Here is a 17,913-nt window from a genome sequence, read left to right on the forward strand (position 1 = left end):
AGCAGGCTCGCCTGGCTTTCTTTACCCTCCTCCGCACGACACTTACAAAGCGCTGCTCTGTTTTCTGAGCGGCTGGAAATTCTGCTGAAGTTCGAATCTGTTTATATCATATTCTTCTCAAACAAAGCACTAAAATACATTTGGGGTTAAGGGTCAAAGCATTCTTAGGTACAGTGTTGTCTAACAGCTAATGTCTCTCATTATATTGTCGGCTGGATGCATGAGGCAGTTGCTAGGACTGCACGTACCCTGAGGCTGCTATATTGAGCAAAAGTCTGTTTGTTCAGACATGCACTGAGATGACTCAACAGCTCAATCGTGACAGACTGGAGCGATCAGAAAATGATTCTCCATTAGATAAAAGAAAGATTGGCCCAGCACAGCTTCCCGGTGGCTATCATCATATCAGCAGTAAATCCCACATTATCATAATGACTATGTCGCTCGTTCTCATTGCACGACGGCCCTGAGGGAATAGAGACGAATAGGGCTCAAATGTACATAAAGCTAAAACTTCAAGGCAAGGGCTGTCCAAAGGCTTCATGCGGGTAGCCATGGAAACATCTCTCCCCGAGCGCATGTGTTCAGTGGAAATCGCTGTAGGGGATCCGTTGGGTAATTTGGATCGTACTGCACCAAAGTAAACTACTCTGTCTTTCTGCTCGTGTTTGATTAGATACGAAGCCCGGGGTTGTTCCCTGTGTATTTTAATTAAAACGGGACCGTTCTTGTTATTTTATATATAGCAGGTGCCGTTTTGACAAACCACAAGCTGGTCAGCTTGATAAATTGAAAGTTTAAGAGTGCTTTGTAACCTAGGCATGTTGAACATGAAATATGTAGCAGTTAAAGGGAGTTTTTTTTAAAGGGCTGTGTTGTACATTTTTGCATTTATTTTGTACAGGGGTACAACAGCTTGTCACTGGGACAGTATCCTCAGAAGGACACTTTTGTACCTTCTTTACCAACGAAGGGTGCATAATAGTACAATAAGAGTACATATTAATACCTTAAGGGCACATATTACTACTCTGACGTACTAATATGCACACTTTAGCGGTAAAAAAAGATCGAATTAAACCTGAATAATCTAGGTTGTTTTTGCTAATTTACCTACTGTATAAGACTTCTGTATGTAAATGAGCTCTGTTATAATAGGATAATTGCTTTGTATGTGGGGAAAAAAGTGACAGCTCACTCAAAAACAAAAATTCTGTCATCGTTTATTTATTCAAGTCGTTCCAAACATGTATGACTTTCTTTTTTCTGTGAAACAAATTTTGAAAAATGTTTCAGTTTTGTTTTGCACATTCTACAATGAAAGTCATTGGAGTTTGATGTTGTTTAGACAACAACAACCTTCATAAAACCAACTTTAGATGAGAAACGTTTCATTTTTGGGTGAACTACCCCTTTGAATATATAAACATAGTGGTAGAGATCAGAGGGGAAAAAAGTATATTTGTTGATGCATCATGATTCTTGATCAATTCACCGAAACTCAAAATAAACACACATGAGTGCCTTCAAATGAAGTTTAAAGCCAAGGACAAAAATACTTTTTAAAGAAAACAACAAACCATTCTACATAATAAACTCTGTGTATAAAGAGAACGTGAAGGGAATTTCACAATAAGCCATCTTAAAGTCAGCATATAATGGAAACTCACCCTATCTTTTTCTAAATCTGTTCTTTGAGGTTATTGAGAACAATTCATCCATGCACATGTTCTTTTTTTGACCTTGTACTAAGCAAAATGTCATAACTTGAACTGTTCTGGTGAGACTTTTCTCTGGTGATGTATCATATCTTATCATTTAATCACTGCAAGCTTGCATTCGGATCTGCTAATCAATGAATAGAAACAAGTATCCGCCTTGTTTTATTTATTTTTTCCCCCATAATCTGCTTCAATCACGATGCATGGAAGAAAAGATCAGTTGCTTTAACTTTAAGATTTATGCTCCTATGCTGTTACTGAAAAGGCTTGGGAATCAGATCATTTCAAGAAAGAGGAGCTGAAGTATTTCTTCATAATGCATTAGTATAATTTGTCTTACAGTTCTTTCCTGTTGTCTTTTTCTCAGCTGCCTGTGGTGGTTTCATCACCAAGCTGAATGGGTCCATCACCAGTCCAGGCTGGCCCAAAGAGTATCCGCCCAACAAGAACTGCATCTGGCAGCTGGTGGCGCCCACGCAGTACCGCATCACGCTGCTCTTCGATGTCTTCGAGACGGAGGGGAACGATGTGAGCACTAGGTTTTTGCCTCAGCGTGGGGTGGGTTTGTCTGGTTCATTTCAGCTCGATTGGTGTGAATCACCACAGGGCTTTAGAGACTGACTTCTCCAAATTGCCTTCATATTTTCTCACTTGTTCATTGTTGATAGCTTACGGCAGTTTTGCATTTGAGTGCAGCTCACATGACGAATGCACTTATGATCTGTTGGTTAAGATAAAGGGTAGTTTTCTGGCTTCATGCATGTTTATCGCAAACACTCAGGTAGTTTAAAACAGAGCTATACTGTTAAAGAGTTGCCATCTGGCTTCCAGCCTGTCTTTTTATATTTCGTTATTTGAAATTTCACAAGCTTCAATAGAAGCCGGTTATATTGCTTTAATATAAAAGCAACGTCATTACATTAGTGCTAAACAAGAAGAGTGATTTTGAGAAAGAAAATGAGGCTGTTGGCTCAGGCTGGGTTTTTTAAATAGCTATTAGTCCACTAAATTAGATGACACACTAAAACGTGTTTAAAGCAGCTGTACGTTTTCCTGAGTATTTTATAGCTTTTGCATTAATAGCGTACTATATAATTGCTGGATAAATTAAAGCTAGGAATGATTTGGGTTCATACAGGTTCTGCATCAGTGACATGTTGCCAATTACCACAGAAAGTAATTATGACCACAAAAACGAATCTGTTTGCAATAATGGATTGACATTGAAAGTCTACAGGGCATGAACCTGCACAAAAATAACTTTTGCACATTATGTGAAAGGTTACCAGAAACTAACATTATGTAACTATCTGTTTACATGGAGCAAACTCCATCCACAGGAGTTGCGTTGGTAACGTTTAACCAGATATTCATCCACTTACAATAGCTGCACCATCATTAAAAGCATGATTTATGTGCTTAAATAACACCGTTTCTGTGTAAGAATGCATACAAGTGCTTCTTTTAAACTACAAGCCACCTATTCCTGCTTTTAGCCCTCTTGAATGTCTTGCCCCATAGACTTCCATTGTAAGCGCATTACTGTGAATATGATTTGTGTTTGTTTTGTCAATATTGTTTGTGTTAATGCTGTCAGTAGGGCTTAACTCGTATTGAACCTGGAACATTCCTTCAGTGTACTGGCTCTGGTTTAATAGAGGGAGGTGAGAAAGGCTTCAGCTTTATTGATTGCCAAAAACAACATTTGCTCCAGATAACTAGTGTACAGCTTGTGAACTATTATTGGCAAAAGTTGCCATGCACTCATGTGTTGCAATCAAAATGAAAAGCTGTGAAAAGTATCAATGGACTATTTAGAGCATTTTGCGCCACTTAAATGAAGGATCCATCTAGTTTCTCATCAAAACAAACATGACATTCACATTTATTAGATGCTTTTATCAAAAATAATACATGCAAAAGATAAAACAATACAAGTGATTCCACTATTATATTTCCCTTCTGAAAAGAGCATCATATGCTGTGTCTTGGAACAAGAAAGATGCTGGCCAGCAGTGGTTGAAAGGTCTTTGTAGATGTTCACCCGTGTGTTGCTCTCTGCTGTGCAGGTGTGTAAATATGACTTTGTTGAGGTGAGAAGTGGTCTGTCCGCCGACTCCAGACTTCACGGGAAATTCTGCGGTGCTGAGAAACCGGAGGCCATCACCTCTCAGTACAACAACATGCGCATTGAGTTTAAATCTGACAACACCGTCTCCAAGAAGGGCTTCAAGGCCCAGTTCTTCTCAGGTGAGTGTGTGTGCTGTGAAATTTAAATAAATGTTTATGTGCTATGTTAAACATATATGTGTGTATGTATGTATATATATATATATATATATATATATATATATATATATATATATATATATATATATATATATATATATATATATATATATACTGAAAATGCATTTTGGTATAATGTGTGATGTGGTTTTTTGATATTATGTGTGATTTTTATATATATACATATACACACATACAGTGAGGAAAATAAGTATTTGAACACCCTGCTATTTTGCTAGTTCTCCCACTTAGAAATCATGGAGGGGTCTGAAATTGTCATCGTAGGTGCATGTCCACTGTGAGAGACATAATCTAAAAAAAAAAATCCAGAAATCACAATGTATGATTTTTTAACTATTTATTTGTATGATACAGCTGCAAATAAGTATTTGAACACCTGTCTATCAGCTAGAATTCTGACCCTCAAAGACCTGTTAGTCTGCCTTTAAAATGCCCACCTCCACTCCATTTATTATCCTAAATTAGATGCACCTGTTTGAGGTCGTTAGCTGCATAAAGACACCTGTCCACCCCATACAATCAGTAAGAATCCAACTACTAACATGGCCAAGACCAAAGAGCTGTCCAAAATTGTACACCTCCACAAGGCTGGAAAGGGCTACGGGGAAATTGCCAAGCAGCTTGGTGAAAAAAGGTCCACTGTTGGAGCAATCATTAGAAAATGGAAGAAGCTAAACATGACTGTCAATCTCCCTCGGACTGGGGCTCCATGCAAGATCTCACCTCGTGGGGTCTCAATGATCCTAAGAAAGGTGAGAAATCAGCCCAGAACTACACGGGAGGAGCTGGTCAATGACCTGAAAAGAGCTTGGACCACCGTTTCCAAGGTTACTGTTGGTAATACACTAAGACGTCATGGTTTGAAATCATGCATGGCACGGAAGGTTCCCCTGCTTAAACCAGCACATGTCCAGGCCCGACTTAAGTTTGCCAATGACCATTTGGATGATCCAGAGGAGTCATGGGAGAAAGTCATGTGGTCAGATGAGACCAAAATAGAACTTTTTGGTCATAATTCCACTAAACGTGTTGATGATGAGTACCATCCCAAGAACACCATCCCTACTGTGAAGCATGGGGTGGTAGCATCATCTTTGGGGTGTTTTTCTGCACATGGGACAGGGCGACTGCACTGTATTAAGGAGAGGATGACCGGGGCCATGTATTGCGAGATTTTGGGAACAACCTCCTTCCCTCAGTTAGAGCATTGAAGATGGGTCGAGGCTGGGTCTTCCAACATGACAATGACCCGAAGCACACAGCCAGGATAACCAAGGAGTGGCTCTGTAAGAAGCATATCAAGGTTCTGGCGTGGCCTAGCCAGTCTCAGACCTAAACCCAATAGAGAATCTTTGGAGGAGCTCAAACTCCGTGTTTCTCAGCGACAGGCCAGAAACCTGACTGATCTAGAGAAGATCTGTGTGGAGGAGTGGGCCAAAATCCCTCCTGCAGTGTGTGCAAACCTGGTGAAAAACTACAGGAAACGTTTGACCTCTGTAATTGCAAACAAAGGCTACTGTACCAAATATTAACATTGATTTTCTCAGGTGTTCAAATACTTATTTGCAGCTGTATCATACAAATAAATAGTTAAAAAATCATACATTGTGATTTCTGGATTTTTTTTAGATTATGTCTCTCACAGTGGACATGCACCTACGATGACAATTTCAGACCCCTCCATGATTTCTAAGTGGGAGAACTTGCAAAATAGCAGGGTGTTCAAATACTTATTTTCCTCACTGTACATACATATAGGTGCATCTCAATGAATTAGAGTGTCGTGGAAAAGTTAATTTATTTCAGTAATTCAACTCAAATTGTGAAACTCGTGTATTAAATAAATTCAGTGCACACAGACTGAAGTAGTTTAAGTCTTTGGTTCTTTTAATTGTGATGATTTTGGCTCACATTTAACAAAAAAACACCAATTCACTATTTCAACAAATTAGAATACTTCATTTTTAGTGAATTGTTGGCCTTCTGGAAAGTATGTTCATTTACTGTATGTGTACTCAATACTTGGTAGGGGCTCCTTTTGCTTTAATTACTGCCTCAATTCGGCGTGGCATGGAGGTGATCAGTTTGTGGCACTGCTGAGATGGTAGGGAATCCCAGGTTTCTTGGACAGTGGCTTTCAGCTCATCTGCATTTTTTGGTCTCTTGTTTCTCATTTTCCTCTTGACAATACCTCATAGATTCTTTATGGGGTTCAGGTCTGGTGAGTTTGCTGGCCAGTCAAGCACACCAACACCATGGTCATTTAACCAACGTTTGGTGCTTTTGGCAGTGTGGGCAGGTGCCAAATCCTGCTGGAAAATGAAATCAGCGTCTTTAAAAAGCTGGTCAGCAGAAGGAAGCATGAAGTGCTCCAAAATTTCTTGGTAAACGGGTGCAGCGACTTTGGTTTTCAAAGAACACAATGGACCAACACCAGCAGATGACATTGCACCTCAAATCATCACAGACTGTGGAAACTTAACACTGGACTTCAAGCAACTTGGGCTATGAGCTTCTCCACCCTTCCTCCAGACTCTAGGACCTTGGTTTCCAAATAAAATACAAAACTTGCTCTCATCTGAAAAGAGGACTTTGGACCAGTTCTTCTTCTCCTTAGCCCAGGTAAGAGCTGTCGCTGACGTTGTCTGTGGTTCAGGAGTGGCTTAACGAGAGGAATACGACAACTGTAGCCAAATTCCTTGACACGTCTGTGTGTGGTGCCTCTTGATGCCTTGACCCCAGCCTCAGTCCATTCCTTGTGAAGTTCACCCAAATTCTTGAATCGATTTTGCTTGACAATCCTCATAAGGCTACGGTTCTCTCGGTTTGTTGTGCATCTTTTTCTTCCACACTTTTTCCTTCCACTCAACTTTCTGTTAACATGCTTGGATACAGCACTCTGTGAACAGCCAGCTTCTTTGGTAATGAATGTTTGTGGCTTACCCTCCTTGTGAAGGGTGTCAATGATTGTCTTCTGGACAACTGTCAGATCAGCAGTCTTCCCCATGATTGTGTAGCCTAGTGAACCAAACTGAGAGACCATTTTGAAGGCTCAGGAAACCTTTGCAGGTGTTTAGAGTTGATTAGATGATTGGCATGTCACCATATTCTAATTTGTTGAGATAGTGAATTGGTGGGTTTTTGTTAAATGTGAGCCAAAATCATCACAATTAAAAGAACCAAAGACTTGAACTACTCTAAACTTTTCCACGTCATTCTAATTTGAGATGCACCTGTGTATGTGTGTGTGTGTGTGTGTATATATATATACACATGCATACATTCATCGAAAAAAAAAACCAAGTTTCTATGTTGTGTATATATTAGCAAAAACAGCTGTCCTTAATAGTGCTCGTTTACATTAAAATTGTACAAATTACACTTACCAAATTCATTTAAAAAGGTGGTTGTTTAAAAGTTGTAATGAAAAAGTGTAAAATAAAATTTTCATGTTTTATTTATTTTTTAAGTTATTTTAGAGGAGAAGTTAAACATCTTGGGATCTCGACAGGCCCTGGCAAATTTTACATTTTCAACATTTTAAAATTCATTCAAGTAGTACAATACAAAGTGTAATGCTTTTATAATTTATCTCATTAAAGTAGAATGATGTTCTTTTTTTAAAATCATCGTACACTCTTAAAAATAAAGATTCCAAAAAGGGGGTTTTCACAGCACTTTTCCCCAAAGAACCTTTCAGTGAACAGTTCTTTAAAGAACCATTTGTTTCTTAGTGTGAAGAACATTTTAATAATCTAAAGAACCTTTTGTTGAATGAAAAGTTTCCATGGATGAAGGTTCTTTGTGAAACCGCATTGATGCCAATAAAGAACCTTTATTATTAACAGTGTAGTGTTTTGCTGAGATCTGGTGTTTTGTACTCACAGATAAAGATGAGTGCTCTAAGGAGAACGGCGGATGTCAGCATGAATGTGTGAACACCTTTGGCAGCTACAGTTGTCAGTGCAGAAGTGGCTTCATTCTGCATGAAAACAAACATGACTGCAAGGAAGGTGAGAAACACACACACGCGCTTATATGTGAATATGCACTGAGACAGTGTTCCTTTGAAGCAACAGGTCATGATAGGCCATGTAAACTCCCTTAAAATCTTGCCATATTGTTATGTAAAATGGTAGCAATATGATAAAATACACCTCATCACCCAGTAAGTGATGAAATATGTTATTTTTAAGGGGATAACTCATTCAAAAATTTAAATTGTCATCATTTACTCACTATCATATTGTTCCAAACCTGTGACATTTCTCTTGTGTGAAACACAAAAGGAGATATGATGAAGAATGTTCATGCTGCTCTTTTCAATACAATGATAGTTCATTGTGATCACAGCTATTAAGATTCAAAAAGGACAAATAAGCACTATAAATGTACCATAAATATGACGACATGATGACGATATAAGCTTCTTCTGAAGCAATATGATAGTTTTTTGAGGAACAAACTGAAAAGTAAGCCTTTAATCCTTTAAAAATCTTTCCTTGAAGTAGCTCTCGAATCTTGTTCTTAACTCCACACATTCAGACTGCAGCACGTTCGATTATGACGCACACAAAATCCAATAGCATTTTGAGAGCTTCAAGCAACATGAGGAGAGTAAATATCGACAGAATTGTAATTTTTGCGTGAACAGTCTCTTTACTTTTGATAGGCTGACAGATATCCATAAATATATTGGCTTTGACTATGTTTCCAGTCAGAGCTGAAACTCTATTTTATCAAGAAAGAAAAAACAACCCTAGATTAGTTAGCTCATGTTAACAAAAATTCTCTGTAAATTGCTTTAGGTTAGGTTTTGGCAAGTGATTTACCAAATGTGCTGTATACAGTATGCCTGGAAGGTCACTGTGTTTTCTGTCTGAGAAACGAGCTGCAGTCTGGTTGTTTTGTTTTCCCTATTAGCGCACGACTGCTCAGAAACCTTCACCATCGATTTCAGCTCACTGACACTAACTAGCGTCTGGATATTTTTAGAGAACGCGGGCAGAAATAGAAAGAGAGTGGCAGTGCTTGGGAGAAACGATAGAAAATGTTGTTTGAGGAGGTTAGGAAATGCATGGATCTGTGTGCCAAAAACAACAGCGATTCTCGTTGTCTGGAGTTTGAACGATGCTCATATGATGTGTGTGTATTTGAGTGCTGGACGTCACGTGTTATTGGTATCTCTTGCAGCCGGCTGTGATCACGTTGTGAACAGCGTGAGCGGGACCATCACCAGCCCAAACTGGCCAGATAAATACCCCAGTAAGAAGGCCTGCACCTGGGCCCTCTCCACCACCCCGGGACATCGGATCAAAATAGTATGTAATAGAACATCCCCTCTCCATCCATATTTACCATCATTGGGTAATGTACAGTCTAGACGGTCATTAGTTCAAAACAAAACCCTGCAGAGTGAGCTTGACCTCAGCCTGAAGCCTTGCGTCACCTTGAAGGGGTTTATTTTGCAATAAAGACAGCTGACCGTACATTATTCACTAATTACATGGCTATAAATAAACGAAATGATATAATTTGAAATTATTTTATTTTAAAAAGTATAAAGTCTGTGGATTGTTATGAGGCATGTAACTAGCAAAGCTTTGTAGGAAATTGGTTTGTTTGGCACATTTATACACCATAGCATAATTATACAATAATATTTGACTGCAGAATGCTGTGATTGACCAATCAGGATCAAGTATCCCTGAGAGCAGTGAATGAAAAATTCATGTGCATTTGTGCATGTTGTGCACAAATATTGTGTAATATCCCAGTGTCTTTCTCAACATAAGTCCTGACAGCACTATTGCTCTGTTCCAAAACGTAGTGTGCTGCCTACCTAGGCAGCATTTAAGGGAAGAGTTCACCAAAAATGACAATTCTGTCATCAATAACTCACCCTCCACTTATTCCAAACCTGTATGAGTTTCTTTCTTCTGTTGAGCGCAAAACAATATATTTTGAAGTTTTGAAAATATTTTGAAGAAACATATGGCGGTAGCCATTGACTTCCATAGTATTTTTTTTCCCCATACTATGGAAGTCAATGGTTACCATCAACTGTTTGGTGACCGACATGATAACCAAATAGTTAATGGTAACAGTACCAACATTTGAAGAGTATCGGTAAGCAAACCGAGCAAAAGCCAGCCATTGACTTCCATAGTATGGAATAAAATATTATCAGCATTCTTCAAAATACCTTCTTTTGTGCTCAACAGAATAAAGAAATCATACAGGTTAGGTACAAGTGAAGGGTGAGTAAATAAAACACAAAAACAAGTTCTGTGTGAACGGCCCTTTTTTCCCTGTTCATTATAATAGTATTTGGAGTGTGTGCCGTTCAAACATTGACATGAGCCATATATTTCAGGCTTTCAATGAAATTGACATGGAGCCTCATCTGGAATGTGCTTATGACCACATTGAGATTTACGACGGTCGGGATGGGAAGGCACCCAGCCTCGGACGATACTGTGGCACCAAGAAACCTCAACCAATCATATCCTCCAGCAACAAGATGTTCATCCGCTTCTTCTCTGATAACTCAGTGCAGAAGAAAGGCTTCGAGGCTTCCCATACCGCAGGTGAGCACATCCATCTGAATTAAATACAGTACCACTAAATACTGGAATTACATGTAGTCTCATATAATAAAAACTATAACCATGCAGTGCTCTGCTTTGTGTCATTAACAACAGGCCATGGTAAAATCACTGAAGCACGTGGTTCAAATAGCTTATTGCTTTTTAAAAATGACACAAGTTCAATAAATAATGACTTTTTCTAACATTAATAATTAAACAATTTGTTCATTAAAATCAGTCAAAATTTTGAATGTTTATGGCTGCCAAGAAAATGTTTTTAACTATATATTTTTTTCCTAGACATTAATGATAAAACTTGGCTTATGGTTATATAAACTTTGCAAAATTTGCAATTCAAGTTCAGATTTTCAAATTCATAATTCATATTCAATGTATATTTAATGTATTCATACATTATATTATAGGCCTATCCATTTTATATTTTCCCTTTTATATTAATGCTGGGTTTTACCCAAATGGGTTCCTGAGGGAACTGGAGGACATTTGTGAGTTGATGAAAAGCTAAAAATGAATTAAAGCATAACATTTAAATATTTAATTTGTTTACCTGTGTTTATTTGAACAATTAACCAACATTAGAGAACCATGAACATGCAGATGACTGATTAAATTATTGAAATATTAACCTAAAATAACTAAGATTTAATTAAAAGGGGTTTAGCTGACAAAAATATTCCAATCCCAAATGTATAGTATGTATTTTTAGCACTATATTTCAACATAAAAATATAAGTATGCTACAGCAACTCTCTGATGTTTATATCATTGAGTGCTAGTCTCAGCCACAAGTCGTTCATTTCCTTTTCTTCTCCAGAGTGTGGAGGCCGTCTGAAAGCGGAGGTGAAAACTAAAGACCTCTACTCTCATGCCCAGTTTGGTGATAATAACTACCCCGGGGCGTCAGACTGTCAGTGGGTGATCGCAGCAGAGAAGGGCTACGGCGTAGAGCTCATCTTCCAGACCTTCGAAATCGAGGAGGAGGCCGACTGTGGCTATGATTACATGGAGCTGTTTGATGGGGCGGACACCAAATCACCCAGACTAGGCCGCTACTGTGGATCAGGGGTAAAGCACAGATTTAGATTTGTTGCATAAAATCAGCAAACATCACCACATAGGTGAACTATACCTTTAACTGCCAGTTGAAGCCAACAACATCAAAACCTGAATGCAAAAAAGTTCAATTTAAGAAATTCCAAGCAACCAATCACTCAGCACCAGCAGTATTCTTTGTGAATTAATGCAGCTAATCATGCAGAACCACATTTCTTTGCCCTTTCTCACTCAAATTACTTTGTTAGGCTTGATTGGTTGCTACGAGCCATCGGACATAGTGTTCACTGGCCCTTACAGTCCTGTTTTACTCTGCTGTCCATGACCCTATTACAACAGACCTGTGGCCCATTTTTGGGACATAATCCACCACTCGAGAACCACTTACTTACAGGATAAACAATGATCTTTGAAAGAGGCCGTCAGGGATTTTCCTCATTTCTAGTTCTGGAGAGATACAAAATATCTGAAACACACAAATCATACAGAAATCTCTGAAACAATAAGAACTCAGTGTGTGTGTGTGAGATCAGCTCTCTAGGTCATAGCATCAGTCCTTCTCGTTAAACTGAAGTAAATGTAATCATGCTGTTCTGAGTTTAGACAAGGTATATCGGATGATATTCTGATACTGCCACTTGCAATGGGTGCAACCTGCTTATCGACTGAGAGATTCGTTTAAATTGAACCAAGAGGATGTTAGACAGTGCACATTTGTCTCAATCAAGTTTTGGTAGCTTGCCATTTAGAGCATGCTTTTAATCCAAAGCAACTGACAATTTACTAACAGCGGGGAATATGTCCCTCGAGCAACATGAGCTTAAGTGTGCTGCCACATTAGGCTGTCACAGCCCAAAATAACCCATTTAAGCTTGGTCAGAAAAGAGTCAGTGCACAATGGAAACTACTCTGAAACCATATCAAATGCTTTTAGATTTCGGTTCTTATGTGAAGCCCTAAGCACTTTTCACTCTCTACATAGGCAGATACCTTTTAAAGCTCAATGTATACCTCATTTTTGACACAGTGTGCGCAATGCAAATTTTATCATCAACATAGTACAGAGATACAGTAGACACCTTAATGTTTTTTTTTCTGCGGCAATTAGTTTGTTCACAAGGTGGCGACACTGACCCGGGCCATTGTTTCAAAATCAAAGAAGGAATGCAGAACTCTAGTTTAAAGGAGTAAAAACACTTTTATTGGTCAGAAATTCAGGAGAGAAAAAACACTGCGCACGCTATCAAATTGAGTACATAATAACTATGTGTTACAGTTTACCTATATGCTAAGCATTCACATCAAAACTGAGTTGTACTTTGGACTCAAGGAAGCATCCTCACCAAAAAATAAAGTGCCACTCAAATAGCCAACAAAGTTTTCAACTAGAACTGCTAGTTCCAAAAACATTCAAATGTTAGCATGTTGCTAAGCTAAAGACTACTCTTGTAAGCACAAATATTGATGAATTAGTTCATTTTTAATTACATGGAACAACTGTTATTGCTTTTCAGTATTGAATAAGCTATATCTGTAAATATCTTTTTTTGGTAGAAAAAAATTCAATTAATCGCAGTGGATTATGGGATTAGCCAAAACAATATGCTTATATAAAAGCATAATTTTCATGCCTGCTTTTTGGTACAGCTTTCACCTTGTGTTGATGATTTTGGTAGCACTTTAGAACTCTAAGGTGAAAGACAATAGTAAAGTCTAAACTACACTACACAACTTTCAAAATCAGAACAGATTTTAAAACAGTATTGCTGCATTCCATTCTGAAGGGCTCGACCCTATGCCCTAATCACTTCAGAGAGTTTATCCTACAGAGTGAGAGCTTTGAAGGGAAGAAGGGTGTAGGGGATCAAAAACCTGTTCTTTGGAACACACTTGTGCGTCGTCTTTCCAAGCCCATTAAGGAGTTTGTATCATCGCGCAATTAACCTGCATAAAGAATCATGGGAGCGCAGTATACCTCAGTTGTACCTTTCGAAAGTGACCAGTTTTAAACTCTTCAGTTTTGAGAAACCCTTCAATATTGTGGCCATGATTGCTCACACACTGAAATGTCCTTCAGAGGCAGATATATCCTATTTGGCACATGGCGTAGGTATCATATACTTGCCTACTTTGCAAACTGAGCTTGTGGTCTTTCCGACTTCTGCTAACTCAATGTTGACTCCCTCTAGACCAGGGGTGTCCATTCCTACTCATGGAGGCCCACCGTCCTGCAGATTTTAGCTCCACCCAACTCCAACACACTTGCCTGGAAGTTTCTAATCTAGTGAGTCTGGAGACCTTGATTAGCTGGTTCAGGTGTGTTTAATTAGGGTTGGCACTAATCTCTGCAGGACAATGGCCCTCCAGGAACAGGTTTGGACACCCCAAGTAGTTCCCAAACAGTTATTCCCAATCCTGGACCTAGAGCCGTGGTTCCCAACCCTGGTCCAGGAGGCACCCCGACACTGCACATTTTAGATGTCTCCCTAATCAAACACACCTGATTCAACTTATCAGCTCTTTAGTGAAGACTCCAAGACCTCAAATGTTTGTGTCAGAGAAGACAGACATAAAAAATGTAGTGTTTGTGTTCTCCAGGACCAGGATTGGGAACCACTGCACTAAAATGTCAATCACTAGGATTGATGAGGTTGCCTTGATGTAATAAAAGGGAATTTGTTCTATCAAGCCTACTCACGTCTTCCTCCATCTTTGTGTTTCCAGCCTCCAGAAGAGATCTACTCCGCCGGCGACTCCATCGTCATCAAATTCCGCTCAGACGACACCATCAATAAGAAGGGCTTCCACGTGCGTTACACCAGCACCAAGTTTCAGGACACGCTCCACTCCCGTAAGAAGTGACCCCTAGTGGCCGGGAGGGGCCGTGCAGGGCCTAGGGGGAAGCGAAAGGGCCCCAGGGGGAGGGCCTCGCCCATTGCTCGGAGCCCCCCGGTCGCCAAGAACACCCAGACTCGACGGACCAGCCGCAAGAACGCCAACCGCACCTCAGTAGTTCACAGGGGTTCTGGCATCCCCTACTGACTGTGAGGAGTAAAGCCATTCCGCAGTAGACCTTGTTTTTACCTTTTTTTAATTATTACATTCGGGGCAAGATGTGGAGGGGGGGGGTGGAATGTATTCAGTTGCTGGATACAAATATAGGGGCGAAATCAAAAGGGGAGGGTGGGAAGGGTGGGCGTAGCTGATTGGATACTGGAACCCCCCCTTTTTGTCACCTTTCATGAGCCGAGAGTGCGTTGAAAAACACAAATACACTGAGGAACTCCTGCAGGAGAACCGAGCAAACTCACCAAACCAGTCATCTGTGCAACAGTGGGATAGAGGAAGTGGGAAATAAGCGAAGCAGGGGCATTCAGGACGGTGTTCCTCACATGTTTTCCAACCTTGAAACGTGAGATTTACCGCTGCACTGTGGGGAAACAACCGTCTCTTCTTGACATTATTGGCATTGCTTGTTCTTAAAGAGTCTCTTAGGCTATTGTGGGCCAGTTTCTTTGTCGTTACTTGAGCAAATGACACTGTATGTCAAAGAGATGCATGTGGTACAGCTAGAAGGAAATGTGGACGTAATGGCACCAGCATTTGTAATAACTCGTTTTTTCCTGGTCAGTAGTCCAGAAGGTTCCCTGCCCAAAATGATCACTCTCCAGGAGGTTTTCCAGAATCAGTTATCATATTACTAATAAACTATACGTGGCCCATGTCTGATGGCTGTTAATTGCTTTTGCATAAAAACAGGATGGTATGGTGGAAAACGCTTAGCTTTTGTTAGATTAAGCACACACTTTTTTCAAGGTCATGATAATGTGGTGCTGTCCTTGTAACACTTTCTCTGCTTCGCCAGTCATGAACAAATTAGGCACAATCGCATGAAAATTGGTGGGCCCTTTTGTGTCCTGACATCCCACAGCTGTTTTCTTTTATCTTCTTTTTCAGGCTCTTTCCTCACAGTCCATGACCGAAAGTTGTTTTCAAAACTAGAGTCACTAGTGTATGGACCTCAGTCAGGGTTGTCAATGTAAAAAATGTCAAATTAGACATGACCTTAAAGAGGTAGTTCAGCCAAAGATTCTGTCATCATTTACTTCATATTTGAGTAAATGACTTGCGTTCTCCTGTGAAACACAAAAGAAGCCATTTGGAACAACGTTTTTGTCCATACAATGTCTCAACATAATGTTGGACAAAAAAAAGTCTCAAAATGTCTTTTTGTGTATGTTCCACAGAAGAAAGAAAGGAACGATGTCCTTTGAGGGTGAGTAAATGATGCCAAAATCTTCAGTTTTGGGTGAATGATCTCTTCAAGACCTAAAACCTATTGAGCGAACAATCAAAATACTCTTGACTAAGGTCCATCGTCTGCGCACCCAATATGATTTTGATTTAAAACCTGAAAGGACTGTACTTTTTTAGCAGTCCTCAGATGTCCTACTGCTAGGTAGATGTTGCTCTTACACCGCTGACTATGGGAAAACTGTTAAAACTGTAAAATGTTCATTTGTACCAATAACGTACCTCAGCGTGTGGGAGAGCGGTGGGATGGTGCTATTTCAAATGAGCCCTGCGCCCCAGTCCTTTCAGTCGCTCTTTCTCCATTGATATCCAGTGTCAGTTGGGAAGAGAGCATGTTTGATGTCAAATCTGTGTGGAATAGTGCTGAATAGCGTGATCTCCAGGGTCGATCATTTGATCTGAAGTGGTAGCGCACTCCATTTCCAGGATCATCCCTGTGAAGTATGCTGCTCCCTACCTCTCTAGCTTTCTGTCTCCTGCAGAATTCCTTCAAAGGCTGTTGACTTGGTCTCCTCTGTCTCAACCGCGCTTTTCATCATATGATATCATTTCACACCTGTTTGCCTTTGTGGATTTACCTAAAGCTCTTTTAAATCTCAGGTTCAGGATATCTGATTGTTGTTACCCACTGAATCATTCCAAGACACTAGATTTGAATCGTTGCAGGACTTGCTTACTGTTTGACTTGGATGTGTGAAATCCAGGAAGGCAAATGATGAGGATTATGGGTTTTAGAGGACACATTTTGGGGTTTAAACTCTTTTAGACAATGCCTTCCATCTGAACCTTGAATCAGTTCACCTCAAGCCACGAGTGCTGTGACCAAACAAGTTGCTCGATATACGATCTTGCAAGCTTACCCTCATGCTCAAAATCGGCTAACTTCTATCCTAGTTCTTCAAATGGATTTTATTGTGTGTGTCTAAGATACCCAGTTTAGTATCTCTGTATTTGAATATGCTTCCTAGCATAGCTTTTTAGAGTAGTGGAGCACTTGTACATTTTGCTAATCGAAGCACATCCTCCTAAGCATTATTAATGTTTTTAATGCCCATGTTATTTCTTGTTAGAAATAGTGTTTTGTGGGCGAACGCGGGCTTCAAATGATCTGTTTTAGCACATGTTACCTCAGCATAATAGTGTATGCTTGATTTATTCACCCTGACTGGCCTTCCCACACAAGACTTGGTACATGTTTATGCATTTTATCATATGTATGTATGTAAATATGTATTAATGTATTCAAAGTACACTAAACCATAGACAACTTGATGAGAACTAAGGCTATGTGTAATTGCAGACAAAAGATGCAATTTATTTATATTGTATAGCTAATTTTCACCTATGTATTGCACATAGTGTTAACAAGTGCATCTATTTCATAAAATGTTATTTTCATTTTGAAATGCCTCATGTCAAATTTTGTCTTGTAGACTCAGGAATTATTGACTGACCATTTAATTAACTGAATAAAAGCCCAAATATACCTATTAAGTTGCAGTAGGTAGCACTATGTTAGAGCAAATTCAAGGCAAAGTGCTCTATCATGTCATTTTGAATGCTTTCAGTGATTTTTTTCTTTTTTCTTTTTTTTCTTCTGATAACTGGTGTTTTTCAACACAAAGTTGAACATTGAAGTGCAAAGTCCTACATGTATTAAAGGCGTTTCATAAGTTGCTGATGGTTTCAAGGTCTTGAGCTCACGTTGAGGATGGACTTTGTCTCTCCTGCTCGTCTTGATGACTGTGGATTTCTAAATAAACCACATATCAGTATTGAATTTGCTATCTAACAGATCATCAATTATGAATGGTCACCACAGTGCATTATTAATGCCTATCTACCGTTTCCAACATTAAAAATTTAAGCTGAATTGATGGGAAGAGCTAAAATATAAGAGCAAG

The 17,913-nt window shown here is 39.4% G+C and overlaps 1 protein-coding gene across 2 annotated transcripts in view; it reads left to right on the forward strand.

The window, feature by feature from the left end:
* The window catches only part of bmp1a (bone morphogenetic protein 1a), an 84,228-nt gene extending 66,729 nt beyond the window's left edge, over positions 1–17,499 (forward strand). For both annotated transcript variants that reach the window (XM_058784123.1, XM_058784124.1), the window contains 7 exons: positions 2,089–2,249; positions 3,791–3,971; positions 7,919–8,044; positions 9,225–9,352; positions 10,408–10,621; positions 11,457–11,707; positions 14,420–17,499. In XM_058784123.1, coding sequence (XP_058640106.1) covers positions 2,089–2,249; positions 3,791–3,971; positions 7,919–8,044; positions 9,225–9,352; positions 10,408–10,621; positions 11,457–11,707; positions 14,420–14,557 — 1,199 coding nt within the window. In that variant the 3' untranslated portion in view covers positions 14,558–17,499. The remainder of the gene's footprint in view (positions 1–2,088; positions 2,250–3,790; positions 3,972–7,918; positions 8,045–9,224; positions 9,353–10,407; positions 10,622–11,456; positions 11,708–14,419) is intronic.
* The last annotated feature ends 414 nt before the right edge of the window (positions 17,500–17,913 follow it).

Source organism: Onychostoma macrolepis, chromosome 08 (assembly GCF_012432095.1).
Source record: "Onychostoma macrolepis isolate SWU-2019 chromosome 08, ASM1243209v1, whole genome shotgun sequence".
Taxonomy (NCBI): domain Eukaryota; kingdom Metazoa; phylum Chordata; class Actinopteri; order Cypriniformes; family Cyprinidae; genus Onychostoma; species Onychostoma macrolepis.